Source organism: Abramis brama (assembly GCF_963993115.1).
Source record: "Abramis brama genome assembly, chromosome: 11".
NCBI classification, from domain to species: domain Eukaryota; kingdom Metazoa; phylum Chordata; class Actinopteri; order Cypriniformes; family Leuciscidae; genus Abramis; species Abramis brama.
This window is the reverse complement of record NC_139973.1, coordinates 16,531,496-16,547,724: the sequence shown is the minus strand read 5'-3', so window position 1 is coordinate 16,547,724 and position 16,229 is coordinate 16,531,496. Positions and strand designations below refer to the sequence as shown.

The 16,229-nt window shown below is 41.5% G+C and overlaps 1 protein-coding gene across 1 annotated transcript; it reads left to right on the top strand.

The window, feature by feature from the left end:
• The first annotated feature begins 331 nt into the window (after positions 1–331).
• LOC311092502 (dynein axonemal intermediate chain 4-like) lies at positions 332–16,100 on the top strand. The gene is made up of 17 exons (XM_084129264.1): positions 332–672; positions 977–1,133; positions 2,919–3,103; positions 3,226–3,335; positions 3,473–3,629; positions 3,823–3,962; positions 4,071–4,253; positions 4,397–4,582; positions 4,709–4,842; positions 4,935–5,021; positions 8,026–8,177; positions 8,852–9,009; positions 14,733–14,836; positions 14,938–15,036; positions 15,162–15,388; positions 15,535–15,694; positions 15,795–16,100. Exons 1-17 carry the CDS (start codon positions 623–625, stop codon positions 15,843–15,845), a joined length of 2,340 nt encoding a protein of 779 aa, XP_083985390.1. The 5' UTR covers positions 332–622; the 3' UTR covers positions 15,846–16,100.
• The last annotated feature ends 129 nt before the right edge of the window (positions 16,101–16,229 follow it).

Here is a 16,229-nt window from a genome sequence, read left to right as displayed (position 1 = left end):
AACTGTGATGTATTGTTCTCTTTTAAAATATTTGATTTTAAAACTCTAATATCATGTTTTATGTGTATATTTTATGTGTGAATATTCCCAAACTATCTGACAGTGCGATCTCTTTGGGTTATTTTATAAAAAAATAAAATAAATAAAAACACATATGTCTGTATTAAAGAAAAAAATATTGATAAACATGTATTTGGAATGGAATTAAATAACAAGTACTTTGGGTGTCTTGTTCATTTTATTTATTTTAATATAAAAGCAACAGAACTTAAATTACATCCAGTTTATTAGCAACATCGTGCACGAGCGTGAATATCGTGAATCCCGCGATATCCATCTTTGATCTCGCAGGTGTCAGATCCATTGCGAGAAGAGAGAACTGTCCGTCTTGCCTGCGCTTTTTTCACTCCTCCCCTCACTGCAGCCGCCTACTCTCGCATACATTTCAGGCGAGGCTAGGCGCATCTCAAACAAGCCTAAGGATAGAAAACCCTGCCCGCCTGGTGTTACGTCGTGTGTTAGCTGGGAGGAGTCTGTTTCTATGGTTATTTCAAACAAGAATATAGCCTAACTTCAAGCCATCCAGCTTCTGTTTTATTTCTTGCTTTTAAAAGTGTGAAACATGTCTAACACAACAGTCAAACAGAAGAGACCTGCTCTGAAAGTCGCCAAGTAAGTTTATACGTTACAAACGCTCAAAGAGCAACTCAAACACTTCATTATAAATTGTAACGTTAGTTTTGACCTGCCAGTCAGCATGTTACCAGTAACGTTACATACAATAATTTGAGTTTTTAACATGAATTTATAAGTAGTGTCCTAAGGTTTGGTGTGCTATACTACTACTAAAATATTTTTAAACAACATTAAACATTAAATATTAAAGAACATTGTCAGTTCTTTAATATTTATTATGTTGGCTTGAATATTTACATTTTCTCCTCATAGGCTAAAGCAGGTTTTCTCTTTCTTCCAGGTCTTCCAAAACACTAAATGTATCATCTGGAGTATTTTGTGTGAATAAGAGCATTTCAAAAACCATTAACCATTCATTCAGCGGGAAGAGCTTCAGTTCGGGAAGTGGCAGTAAAGTTCTAGACAAGAGCTCGGCCCAAACACCAAACACTGTTCAGGTAGGTATTGGGCATTTTGTTATGATTATGCATAAATTCCCTACATATATATATATATATATATATATATATATATATATATATATATATATATATATATATATATACAGTGAGGAAAATAAGTATTTGAACACCCTGCTATTTTGCAAGTTCTCCCACTTGGAAATCATGGAGGGGTCCGAAATTGTCATCGTAGGTGCATGTCCACTGTGAGAGACATAATCTAAAAAAAAAAATCCAGAAATCACAATATATGATTTTTTAACTATTTATTTGTATGATACAGCTGCAAATAAGTATTTGAGCACCTGTCTATCAGCTAGAATTCTGACCCTCAAAGACCTGTTAGTCTGCCTTTAAAATGTCCACCTCCACTCCATTTATTATCCTAAATTAGATGCACCTGTTTGAGGTCGTTAGCTGCATAAAGACACCTGTCCACCCCATACAATCAGTAAGAATCCAACTACTAACATGGCCAAGACCAAAGAGCTGTCCAAAGACAAAATTGTACACCTCCACAAGGCTGGAAAGGGCTACGGGGAAATTGCCAAGCAGCTTGGTGAAAAAAGGTCCACTGTTGGAGCAATCATTAGAAAATGGAAGAAGCTAAACATGACTGTCAATCTCCCTCGGACTGGGGCTCCATGCAAGATCTCACCTCGTGGGGTCTCAATGATCCTAAGAAAGGTGAGAAATCAGCCCAGAACTACACGGGAGGAGCTGGTCAATGACCTGAAAAGAGCTGGGACCACCGTTTCCAAGGTTACTGTTGGTAATACACTAAGACGTCATGGTTTGAAATCATGCATGGCACGGAAGGTTCCCCTGCTTAAACCAGCACATGTCAAGGCCCGTCTTAAGTTTGCCAATGACCATTTGGATGATCCAGAGGAGTCATGGGAGAAAGTCATGTGGTCAGATGAGACCAAAATAGAACTTTTTGGTCATAATTCCACTAAACGTGTTTGGAGGAAGAAGAATGATGAGTACCATCCCAAGAACACCATCCCTACTGTGAAGCATGGGGGTGGTAGCATCATGCTTTGGGGGTGTTTTTCTGCACATGGGACAGGGCGACTGCACTGTATTAAGGAGAGGATGACCGGGGCCATGTATTGCGAGATTTTGGGGAACAACCTCCTTCCCTCAGTTAGAGCATTGAAGATGGGTCAAGGCTGGGTCTTCCAACATGACAATGACCCGAAGCACACAGCCAGGATAACCAAGGAGTGGCTCTGTAAGAAGCATATCAAGGTTCTGGCGTGGCCTAGCCAGTCTCCAGACCTAAACCCAATAGAGAATCTTTGGAGGGAGCTCAAACTCCGTGTTTCTCAGCGACAGCCCAGAAACCTGACTGATCTAGAGAAGATCTGTGTGGAGTGGGCCAAAATCCCTCCTGCAGTGTGGGCAAACCTGGTGAAAAACTACAGGAAACGTTTGACCTCTGTAATTGCAAACAAAGGCTACTGTACCAAATATTAACATTGATTTTCTCAGGTGTTCAAATACTTATTTGCAGCTGTATCATACAAATAAATAGTTAAAAAATCATACATTGTGATTTCTGGATTTTTTTTTTAGATTATGTCTCTCACAGTGGACATGCACCTACGATGACAATTTCAGACCCCTCCATGATTTCTAAGTGGGAGAACTTGCAAAATAGCAGGGTGTTCAAATACTTATTTTCCTCACTGTATATATATACATATTTCCTATATGAAAAAAAAAAAGAATATATATATATAGACAACTTATTCATTTTTGTACTTACTTCACCAGGTGTTTGATGAACATGGCCAGGACGTTACTCCTCGCCCATTATATAATCCAGAACCTGGGGTTTTACAACCTAAACAAGGAAAAATATTTCCTGCACATGACACATCATCATGGACTACCATGACAGACTTTCCCTCGGTAGCCTTCCAGACCACCAACGCAAGCATTACTGGACCATTTACAAGGTAATTGTGGAGAAATGTAAAAATATTACTTCTTTGCAGCACTTACATCTGTACCACAAAGAATTATATAATATCACTTTTGTTGTTGCTATGGTAATGAGTGATCTCTGTTGGCATGTCAGGTCTTTTTTTGGGAGCATTTCAGCATCCAGAACAAGTCAGACATTGGAATCAGCGACTGATGAAACTAAAGACTTGTTAGTGAAACAAGACTTGTCCAACAGTCTTTCAGGTTTTTGTTTTTATTTTATATTTTCATCAGCCAAGTTTCCTCTTTAACTCATGTCGTTCATTAATTATCTGATGAATTAATGTTCCAATATAACATTGTGATATTCCATTATATTTTGCTGTGCTTGCTTCATACAGATGTTCAGGCTCGTAGAGAGGAGGTGCAGGAGCAGGTCAGGGAGGACGTATTGGACAGTATGGTGGATATTTACCTGACTGAGACAGACACTATCTGGCTGCTGGACATTCCTTCAGTGTCCGTGTCAGAAGATTCAGAGGATGCTGAGACAGTCAAGTGAGTCACATTTCTGATATTTTTTCTCAGTAATATTCAAATCCAATTTTAAGATTGAGTTAACTCAGTTGATGACATTTGACTCGTTTGAAATTTATATTTCTCATTTACGTAACATTTATTCTGACTAGCTAGACTCGCTCAGTCACTTTTTCCATGGTGCTAAACCATTTTTTCGTCTTGCGTTTTGAAGGGAAAGGAACAACGCTTACACAGAACTGTGCAAAAACAGACAGGGCAACGATAAATATGTGGAGCGCTCAATGCAAACATTCAATGGTGCACCAAAGACAAAGGAGGTCCAATGTGATAGCATTACAATGGTGGACAAAGGTATGATGTCAGTACAAATTCCATTTATAATCTGCCCTTAAAATAAAAGGCACTTCATTGTGATTCAAATGTTTTTTTGTTTTTTATCACATCAAACACATCATCCAGCTGTCATGTCCACCATCTGGGACATGTATGATTCATTCAGCAATAAAAGTGATGTCAGTGGAAACACAGTGGTGTCTGATCAAGGAAATAAGGCTGATGTCCCAGACTCCTCCTCCTCCATGCGTGACCTGAACCCTAAGGGTCCTGAACAGAGCATGTCTATGGTCAGCATCAGCAGTACAGGTAATTCTTTTTTATAAATAAACATTCAGTTTTGAGTAATGATTCTCAGCTTGTGTTTATATAATCATGCATAGATAGGATAACACATTTCATTATAGAAATTGTTAAAAATATATACATTTTCATCCTTGCTTTTAATGTAGTTAGTGGCTCAAGCGCTCAACTTGAAAAGATGGCCTGTGTGCTTCTGGTGGAGGAAGAGCCAGATCATGAGCTGATCTTACAGTCAGACAAATTCAAGCAGGACCTAGCAGTGATGGAAAGGGTGATTCTGGCCAATATCTTCCAGCCCAAGCTTGCTGCGTACAGACAACTGCCTGTAATAGAGGGTGATGTATCTTGTATCTAAAATCGCATGTTAAATGTAACAGTAGTATTTTAATGCATTTGTTTTTAAATATCAATTTATTAACATTTGGCATTTGCTATAATATGTATACTGCTTTGTTGAACAGACCCAGACTGTGTGCGGATGGCAATGGGGTCTAAAAACTCTGTGAGTCCATTCCTTGAGCATCTTTGGGCCTTTGAGTGTGAACTCACCATGGGGCGAAATGTCAGCAGTATGACCTGGAACAAGAAAAACCCAGTACTATCCATTTTACCAACATGTTTCATCCACAAATGATTTTATTTATTTATTTAAAAAATCTTGACTGAACAACATGTGTTTCCCTACAGGATCTTCTTGCCGTGGGATATGGACAGCTTGATTTCAAAGATCAGAAATCTGGACTTGTGTGCTGCTGGTCTTTGAAGAACCCCATGGTATTCTGCACATTCACACATAGTTTAGGACAAAGATGAATAGCAGATTTACCCAGACAGCAACATAGTGTCGGCCCAGATCTGGGCCACATCTGGTACATGTGGATTCAACGCGTACCAGATGTGGGCCGGATCTGTCAGAATGAGAGTCGTAGATCCAAGTGCAAGCAAGCAGTTTATTGAAGACAGGTTAAAACAGGGATAATACTCAAAACACCACGTATAACAGGTGTGCGACCAGGATACACATTCACATGAGATGATGAGTGATATGAATAAACCCAGTGCGGATGCCAAACTGGAACTGGATGAAGAGAACTCCAAACGATCTCCAGAAGTCTGGAAACACAGACGAGATCGATCCTATTCCATTATTCCTAGCTGCGGAAACTAGGTGAGAGAACACAAACAAGAGTGACGACCTGACACCCAGCAATAATCACTCCCGCTAGATATAGGCAACTAACAACAGAAGTAACTAGCTGCTGCTGCGGACTGATTAAGTGATCAGCTGGTTACTAAGCAACAAACAAGCACTACACACTCAGAGCCCACACCCACAACAACCAACAGATAACACAAAATGAACACATGGATCTATGAACCGTGACAGTACCCCCTCCCCTAAGAGTGCCTCCTGGCACTCCCAGGAGAGCCTACCTGGCAATTGTAGTCATCGATAAGGGAGCTAAGAACAAGAGGAACAGGTGAACACACTCAGACAAGGAACAGGTGAACACACTCAGGTAAACAAGGACCAAAACAACAACAGGCCAGACAGACAAATCAAAACACAAAGACAGGGAGGGAAATCAGCCCGGTCAGTACCCGCATAGCGGGTCAGAAAGTCCTAGGTGACCAGGGAGGGACGGGAGGGCTGAGCCAGGGCGGAGCAGGCAGTCCTTCGGGCGGCCAGGGCAGAGACGACCCCCCCGGGCGGCCACGGCGGAGAAACAGACAACGGCTCAGGCACAGGAACAGACACCATCTCAGGCACAGGAACAGACACCGTCTCAGGCACAGGAACTGGCCTAACTCAGGTGCTCCCTCCTGGGTAGCGCTGGCGTGCAAGGGAACTGACTTGGGAGCGCCCTCCTGGGCTGCGCTGGCGTGCATGGGGACTGACTCGAGAGTGCCCTCTTGGGCTGCACTCTCAGAAACAGCAGACTCGGGAACAGCTTCCTCTGAAGCCGGCTCGGAAACAGCGCTCTCTGTAGCAGACTCGGGAACAACTTCCTCTGAAGCTGGCTCGGAAACAGTACTCTCTGTAGCAGACTCAGGAACAGCTTCCACTGACGTTGGCTCGGAAATTGCTCTCTCAGCAGCGGGCTCTGGGACTGAGTTCACAGGAGTGGGTACTTGGACCACTCTCTCAGCAGCAGGCTCTGGGACTGAGTTCACAGAAATAGGTGCTGGGACCGCTCTCTCAGCAGCGGTCGCTGGAACTGAGTTCACTGGAGTAGGCGCAGGAACCGCCTTCACAGCAGCGGGTGCGGGGACCGCCTTCACAGCAGCGGGCGCGGGGGCCGCATTCACAGCAACGGACGCGAAGACCGCCTTCACAGCAGCGTGCGCTGAGACCGTCTTCACAGCAACGTGCGCGCGGGGACCGCCTTCATAGCAGCGGGTGCGGAGACCGCCTTCACAGCAGCGGGCGCAGGGACCGCCTTCAAGGCAGCGGGCGCGGGAACCACCTTCACAGCAGCGTGCGCGGGAACCGCCTTCACAGCAGCGGGCGCGGGAACCACCTTCACAGCAGTGTCATTATGACCTAGCCCCACAAACATGGTCCAAAAGAATTGGGCAAAACCCCCCACCTCAGAGCCATCCTGGCGAAGAGAAGTGAGACCACGATGAAGAGCCATTCTCTCTCGCATGTTAGCAGGTGGCAGGATCTTGATGCTCATTCTGCTGAGTCCTGAACTGGCCCGTACATTCTGCAATTTCGCCGTGCTTGCTGGATCTATTTATGGTCGGGTCGTTCTGTCAGAATGAGAGTCGTAGATCCAAGTGCAAGCAAGCAGTTTATTGAAGACAGGTTAAAACAGGGATAATACTCAAAACACCACGTATAACAGGTGTGCGACCAGGATACACATTCACATGAGAGGATGAGTGATATGAATAAACCCAGCACGGATGCCAAACTGGAACTGGATGAAGAGAACTCCAAACGATCTCCAGAAGTCTGGAAACACAGACGAGATCGATCCTATTCCATTATTCCTAGCTGCGGAAATAACTCCGCTAGGAAACTCAGACACAGAAACTAGGTGAGAGAACACAAACAAAAGTGACAAGAGTGACGACACAACACCCAGCAATAATCACTCCCGCTAGATATAGGCAACTAACAACAGAAGTAACTAGCTGCTGCTGCGGACTGATTAAGTGATCAGCTGGTTACTAAGCAACAAACAAGCACTACACACTCAGAGCCCACACCCACAACAACCAACAGATAACACAAAATGAACACATGGATCGATGAACCGTGACAGGATCTAGGCCGACACTATGTTGCTGTCTGGGTAGCCAATTTAACAGTGTTTGTAAGTATTTTATTTATCAGATCTCTCAAGAGCTGTTCATTTAAATGTTGTGTTCACATACAGTGCCCCCCACCCCCCACCCCCCACCCCCCACACACACACAAAAAAATAAAAAATTCGGACACTTTTGGACACTGAAGCCACACTTAAGTCACACTGAATGTGTACTTTTCTTTGAATTAAATGACAATATATTAAATCAAGTAACAAATTATACTACACAAACTTATTTAAAAATGTTTTGATTGTAAAGTGTGCTTGTGATATTTCTTTACAATAAATGACACTAATATTTTGTTATCTAATGCAAAGACATTTTTAGTGTGGCTTTAGAGCCGAACAACTTCGTTTATAGCCACTGTATTCTTTTCCTGTATTTGTATTCCTTAGCATGTCATATTATCTTGAGTTTTTGTGAACATTCTTTAAATATGTTTGTTTATTTGTTTCAGTGGCCTGATCGAATCTTTCATTGTGAGAGTGGAGTCACTGCACTGGATTTCTCAGCTTGTAATGCCAATCAGCTGGCAGTAGGCATGTATGATGGCACCATTGCCATTTATGACCTCCAGGCCACAGAACAAACGCCCATCATTGACAGCAGGTGGGGCTGTGAGCATTTCTTCTCTTGAGCAGCTACATGCAGGAAGTTACAGATTGTAACATACATTGATAATAGGTTTCTCGATATCAGTAGTTTGCAACTCAAATTCCTAAATTATATGTTTATAGTTAGAATAGTGAAATAAATAGACTATCAGTGTTTAATAGAGGAGAAAACACTTTTGTTGATGACGTCAAAGGCCATAGATCCAATCAAACTCAGTAATTTGGCTGGTAATTTATCTAAAATCTAGTCAAAGTGGAGAATCACTGATCTACTGTATATAACCTAAAAGTCATAGTGCCTATATGGAGAGTACACATATCAAAAATGTATTTTTGATTAGATTAATAGTTACACTTTATTTTAAGGTGACATAGTTACATTGTACTTACTCAAATAAGTACTGAGTAATATTATTTAACTACATGTACTTACCATAGAGTTACGGTTAGGGTTAGGGCTTGGTTTGGGGTTAGTTTCTTGTAATTATGCATAATTTACTGTTTTTACTATAGTAAGTACATGTAGTCAGATCAAGATCAGATCTAACCTAAGTTTTTTTTAGTGTTTATAATGCTGTGTTGAATCATATTTGAATGAGTTGACAGGATTGGGTACACAAGCATGTTCTTATATTAGATTGACTTTACTCCTGTGTCATCTCGCCACAGTGACTGCGCCAACATGCACACGTGTCCGGTGTGGCAGCTCAGATGGATTGATCATGAGAGCGGTCTGGCTGGAGAGGATAAAGGGGAAATACTCATCTCTGTGTCAGCTGATGGAAGAATCTGCAAATGGGTGCACGACAAATGCCTGAAATGCATTGGTATGTGGGACAGATGTGATACACATATGTGTAGAGCCACAGACCAAAGATATAAACTAGGGTTACAACACTGGACCCAAAAGTGGAGTGGTAATTTTCCAGTCATTTATAAATAAATCGTTTGAAAATTACATGGACAGACGAATTTACATTTATGAAGCGATCTGAATCTGCGTCATTGAACTAATGGATGTTAATTGCCTATAATGCCACTATATTCAATTCACTTGTTGTATTTCTATATTGATACGCCGTTTGCCATTTGATGAAACTATCATAGTTTGTTAAATGAAGCCAGGCATACAGGTCTATTATGTGAAGTGTAGGCTGACAACAACACCTGAAATGGTGACTTTATTATTTTAATTTTTTTTGATAATTTTGCAGCAATAGTATAATAGTACAGTAGCCTACTACTGGTCAAAAATTTGCACACACATTACTTTTTTTTTTTTTTTTAAGAAGTCCCTTATGCCCATCAAGCCTGCATTTATTTAAAAAAAAAAAAAAAAAAATTTTTATTACAATTTAAAATAATGGTTTTCTATTTTAAAGGTCCCATGACATGAAATTTCCACTTTCTGAGGTTTTTTTTAACATTAATATGAGTTCCCCTAGCCTGTATATGGTCCCAAAGTTTCTAGAAATTTTAATCGGTGTAAATCGAGCTTTTGCTATTTCTCTCTGCCTTTGAGAAAATGGAAGCTCAACCGGGCTGATCTTGAATCTCCTCCTTATGACGTTATAAGGAGAAATGTTACCTCCCCTTTCTCTGCTTTGCCCGCCCAGAGAATATTTCTTGCCCATGAGAAAATGAGCTAGGAAGTAGAACGCGCACGTGAGATTTTAGTTTGTCCACGAGAGATATCATAGCTTTTGAGCGAGCGAAGCATAATAATTGCTCAATAATTGGATGTACAAATGAACATCGAATGGTCAATACAGAGCTGGGCTTGCTGAACGTCGGACAAGTAAGTCAACAAATTATATATAAGTGTGTTGCTTTACTGTTTATGGTTACCTAGCTTGTTACACGTAGAATGTGGCTGTCACATTAGCTATGCAGTTACTTGCGCTAATGTAAAGGTAGACAGCATCAAGTTACACACACTGTAACGCGAGTGTTGTACATTTCTTTGTTATTTGGATAACCGTTTTCCTGTTGGTTATATCAGAGCCCGTCTACGGAGAGCCTTGGCACTCCCTATTCAGCCCCATTGTATTGATTTTGGTTGCAGTTCCATTAGAATTCCACTGGGGGTGATCGCGAGCGAGTGCAGACTGAATGGGAGTCAATGGGGCTATACGGCTAAATGTGTCTCTTTCACCCGATTGCCGTTGAGAAATCTCAGATTTTATTGTAGGCTTTGCAAGTTCAACATGGGTTATAGGTCGAAAGTTGAATGAACGAGTACTTATGTCCTTTCGATTTCTTACAGGTTGAGTTGTTGTTGCCCATAACACGCTAGCATTCTGCTAATGAATGCTGATTGGTCAGTGAAGGACTGATTACGACCAGAGATACCGCTTGATGGCATCGTGGCATCCGAAGCGGGACCAGAAACAAACAAAACAAAAACTCTTCTAGCACGTGTATTTACCTGTGTCAGCTGTGTTGTCGATGCCTCGAGAGAAAAGAAAGTGCAGAGCGCGAACTCACCAGAGTGAGTGAAGGATTGCCGTGAAGCAGTATCTCTGGTCGTACGATGTGTGTGACGTCATTGACATTTTAAAAGACTTTTTAAAGCAAATAAGTGACTCTAAAAAATCTAACACCCAGCAATGTGTAATTTCTTTGCATCTCCTTTCGAATACAACATTCAAATTACTAGACAAAAAATTATATCCTGAGAAAAGTGGGTTTTGAGGGGTATTTCGCCATAGACCTCCATTCATTCTGCACTCGCTCGCGAGCGCCCCCGCATGGATAGAGACGTGTTACTGCAACAATCCAGAACCCGGAAGTAAGCAGAGAGTGCCAATTCTCTTCCTATTAGACATTCTCTGGTTATATGGCGCTTGATGTAATTGTAATAAGATAAATTACAGACGTTACAGATCTCTCATGAAAAGGCAACAGTAGGTTCGCGTTAGCTACATGATAATAACTGTAAACCATCCGAATAAAGTACCGTATCCAGACATAATATTTTAAACTAACCATTCGGAAACGTCCTGCTGGAGCTGCTGAGTTGCAACTTCTTCATCCGTTGCTTCTCCATCTGGATCAGATTCTGGGTCAAACTGAAATGCTTGAACGACTGTGTGTCTTTGTGCCATTGCAGTATATCCAACATAAACAAACATGCATGGTACCGTTGCGCAAGATGGTCAAGGCCACACCCACCCTCCACCTTGCGCCGCCTTTCTCCTCCTCATTATTATTTAAAGCTACAGACACCGAAACGGCCCGTCTGAAGGAAGCTCATTCTGGGACTGGCTTGTAGTGGCTATAATTCTGCACCGAGGCTGAATTTTTGGAAAGAGATTTCAGATACAGTACTAAGGACCACTAAGGACTATATTAAAGCCTACAAAAAGTAGCATGTCATGGGACCTTTAATATACTTATTTATTTCTGTGATGCAAAGCATATATATATATATATATATATATATATATATATAGCTTTTTATATGTATGTATATATATACAGTGAGGAAAATAAGTATTTGAACACCCTGCTATTTTGCAAGTTCTCCCACTTAGAAATCATGGAGGGGTCTGAAATTGTCATCGTAGGTGCATGTCCACTGTGAGAGACATAATCTAAAAAAAAAAATCCAGAAATCACAATGTATGATTTTTTTAACTATTTATTTGTATGATACAGCTGCAAATAAGTATTTGAACACCTGAGAAAATCAATGTTAATATTTGGTACAGTAGCCTTTGTTTGCAATTACAGAGGTCAAACGTTTCCTGTAGTTTTTCACCAGGTTTGCACACACTGCAGGAGGGATTTTGGCCCACTCCTCCACACAGATCTTCTCTAGATCAGTCAGGTTTCTGGGCTGTCGCTGAAAAACACGGAGTTTGAGCTCCCTCCAAAGATTCGCTATTGGGTTTAGGTCTGGAGACTGGCTAGGCCACGCCAGAACCTTGAACCATGCTTCTTACAGAGCCACTCCTTGGTTATCCTGGCTGTGTGCTTCGGGTCATTGTCATGTTGGAAGACCCAGCCTCGACCCATCTTCAATGCTCTAACTGAGGGAAGGAGGTTGTTCCCCAAAATCTCGCAATACATGGCCCCGGTCATCCTCTCCTTAAAGGGACACTCCACCCATTAGCATTAAGCTTTGCATTGTTAGAAACCCAGTCATACTGTTGAATGGTCGTGCAACACTCTCTCATTTTCCCCTGAGACGGGAGAAATCCGTTATTTACCTCTTACACTTCCTCCTACAATGACGCAAAAATCGTCATTTTGCGTTATTGTAGGAGGAAGTGTAAGAGGGGGGGATTTCTGTTGAGACTACAGACACTCGTTCCTCATCTTTCCCAGGGGGCGGGAACCACTCACGCTACAGACCTATTACAGATCAGTGGGTGGGACTTTACTCTCTGAAACTGAAAGCAATATCCTCCATCTTGTTTGAAGCTAAGCTAACAGGCGCTGTGGAGACAGATGTAAAGTTATGACAATAGCGGAGGAGAGTGCTCAATATGATATAGAAGAAGAGGATTTCTGATGCTTGAATCAGGTGTTTGTGGCTACCTTTACAAGCCGCATTATAGCGAAGAGCTGCCGAGGCAGAAGACCTGCCTGCCGCGGACGAGGAGCCCGGACTGGCTCGAGTTAGGGCGGACTGGTGGCGCCGGTGATCTCACTATGCAACTACGAACCGCTACGAACACAGAGATAGAGTCCGTCTGCGGCAAAGAATTTCAACGATGACAATTTCTCCTGGACGAAATCTCTGAATCAGACGAGGACACGGACGTTTGTGTTGTGAACTATCCTAGTTTCGCACTGCATATGTTCTGACTGAACATCCAGGTACCATGCAATAATTCACCTTTTCGAAAGAAATACAAACGAGGAGTAATGCACTAATGAGTTCGCCAACTAACTAGACATTTTGTGTGAAATGAATTTCAAGCTCTGGTGGTAGCTAGCCTTGTAGACGGAAGAGTGATTTCTCTTATAGGCAGATATGCGCTTTCTGGATTAGTGGGAGTGGCTTGCGGAGCTGTGCAATGTGGTGCATTGTGGGAGTTGTTGTCTTTCATACAAATGCGTCCTGAAGTTATTTTTTGTCTTTCCTCGGTCACGAAGGCACCAAATTCAAAATTTATTTTACATTTCTACTACATATATGACCCACTTTAAATAAAAAACAATGTTCAAATGGGTGGAATGCCCCTTTAACACAGTGCAGTCGCCCTGTCCCATGTGCAGAAAAACACCCCCAAAGCATGATGCTACCACCCCCATGCTTCACAGTAGGGATGGTGTTCTTGGGATGGTACTCATCATTCTTCTTCCTCCGTTTAGTGGAATTATGACCAAAAAGTTCTATTTTGGTCTCATCTGACCACATGACTTTCTCCCATGACTCCTCTGGATCATCCAAATGGTCATTGGCAAACTTAAGACGGGCCTTGACATGTGCTGGTTTAAGCAGGGGAACCTTCCATGCCATGCATGATTTCAAACCATGACGTCTTAGTGTATTACCAACAGTAACCTTGGAAACGGTGGTCCCAGCTCTTTTCAGGTCATTGACCAGCTCCTCCCGTGTAGTTCTGGGCTGATTTCTCACCTTTCTTAGGATCATTGAGACCCCACGAGGTGAGATCTTGCATGGAGCCCCAGTCCGAGGGAGATTGACAGTCATGTTTAGCTTCTTCCATTTTCTAATGATTGCTCCAACAGTGGACCTTTTTTCACCAAGCTGCTTGGCAATTTCCCCGTTGCCCTTTCCAGCCTTGTGGAGGTGTACAATTTTGTCTCTAGTGTCTTTGGACAGCTCTTTGGTCTTGGCCATGTTAGTAGTTGGATTCTTACTGATTGTATGGGGTGGACAGGTGTCTTTATGCAGCTAACGACCTCAAACAGGTGCATCTAATTTAGGATAATAAATGGAGTGGAGGTGGACATTTTAAAGGCAGACTAACAGGTCTTTGAGGGTCAGAATTCTAGCTGATAGACAGGTATTCAAATACTTATTTGCAGCTGTATCATACAAATAAATAGTTAAAAAATCATATATTGTGATTTCTGGATTTTTTTTTTTAGATTATGTCTCTCACAGTGGACATGCACCTACGATGACAATTTCAGACCCCTCCATGATTTCCAAGTGGGAGAACTTGCAAAATAGCAGGGTGTTCAAATACTTATTTTCCTCACTGTGTATATATATATATATATATATATATATATATATATATATATATATATATATATATATATATATATATATATATATATGCTTTGCATCACAAACATAATGATATTAAAAAGTATATTAAAATAGAAAACCATTATTTTAAATTGTAATCATTTTTTTCTGTATATTTTTTTTTCTTCTTTTTTTTCAAATAAATGCAGGCTTGATGCACATAAGTATCTGCCCCTGCCCCTGAGAAACTCTCTGCAAGTCCCTGTATGAGAATATAGCACAATACTGACGAGTTGAGTTGGTTTTAGTAGAAATAGATGCATTTCTGTATGTTTAAGCCATGTGTTGAATAATTTATATTTTGTCTTGACTTAGACCTGATGACACTAAAGACGCCTAACATGACAACAAACCGCCAGCAATGGAACTCAATGATCTCACCATTGTCACCGGGGCTGTGTTTTGATTTCCATTCTAATGTGAGGCCTACAGTATTACATCTCTTATATGTTCACATAATTATAATATCAAAAAGCTGCTAAAGAGACTTGTTATAAGCTTTAATGCCGTTATCTCACAGGATTCAAATATCTACCTTGCTGGAACAGACGACGGTTATATTCACAAGTGCTCTTATTCATATAATGAAGAATTCTTGGAAACTTACAAAGCCCACAAAGTATGTAGAAATGTTTGTCTAATTTTGAAAGTGTCGTATGGTTGCAATATGGAGTCCTTTTTCATGCACCTTTAAACATACACGTTCTTTTCTTTCTCTTCTATTCTCTCTGCTCCTTTCCTCAGGGTCCCGTCTATAAGGTGACATGGTCGCCGTTCTGTCCAGACGTTTTCCTGAGTTGTTCCTCAGATTGGACTATTCAACTGTGGAGGCAGGACCTCCAGAGACCCGTGCTTTGTTTCACCTCTGGACAGAAAGCTGTGTACGATATCATGTGGTCCCCACACTGTGCTACTGTCTTTGGAGCTGTCAGTGAGGGCAAGGTGGAGATCTGGGACCTGAGAATCAGCAGGTAAGATCTTGTGTTCTGTTCATTTATAATATTCAATACTAACAATTATAATGTTTTTTTTTTTTCATCTCATTTTAACTTCAAATTTTAGTGCTCAGTTTTTTCTGTCCAGTAGTTTACAATGCACTCCATTTTTTTTTTAACAGTCTGGACCCGACAATTGTGAGCGTGACCTGTCCAGGAGTGAATCCGACAGCTCTTCTGTTCACCTCAGAGACAGACTGTGTTCTGGTGGGGGACAGTGAAGGGAAGGTCACCGTGTACAAGCTGAAGAACCTCACAGATGGAGGTAGCAGTAGCACACAGGTGAGGCCTTATCTGTTCATGTCCATGTGGCGTACAGAACTCAATTAAGTAATCATTCAGTCCAATGCCCAGATCATTCATGTCTCTTGTGTTTCTGCAGGTGGAGACGTTGGAGGATGTAATTCAGTCCACGCTGTCCAGTCAACACTGAGGAGCATTAGGAAAGACTGGTACAGGCTCATGGATGGATCAGGCTGTTTGTTTTTGCGCAATTGCAAATGTGATATTTATTTTATATAACAGTTAAATTAACAATAAATTAACATTGTGAGTTACATTTTGTAAACAATATTGTCAATATTGTTTGTTTTCCCTTTATTTCGCTGATGAGAATTTCAAAATGAAGCCATAGCAGAGTCTCAATGCAACAGACAGCATAGACAGTAAAATAAATGGACACAGCGACCCCATAGACTTCAACGGAGAAAAGTGAAGCAAATTAGAAGCACCAGAGCCCGTCAACGAACATCACTAACCACTCGGTGAGTTGCACAGTTTTGAAAACGAACGTTAAGGGTTGTTTTAAGGACATATT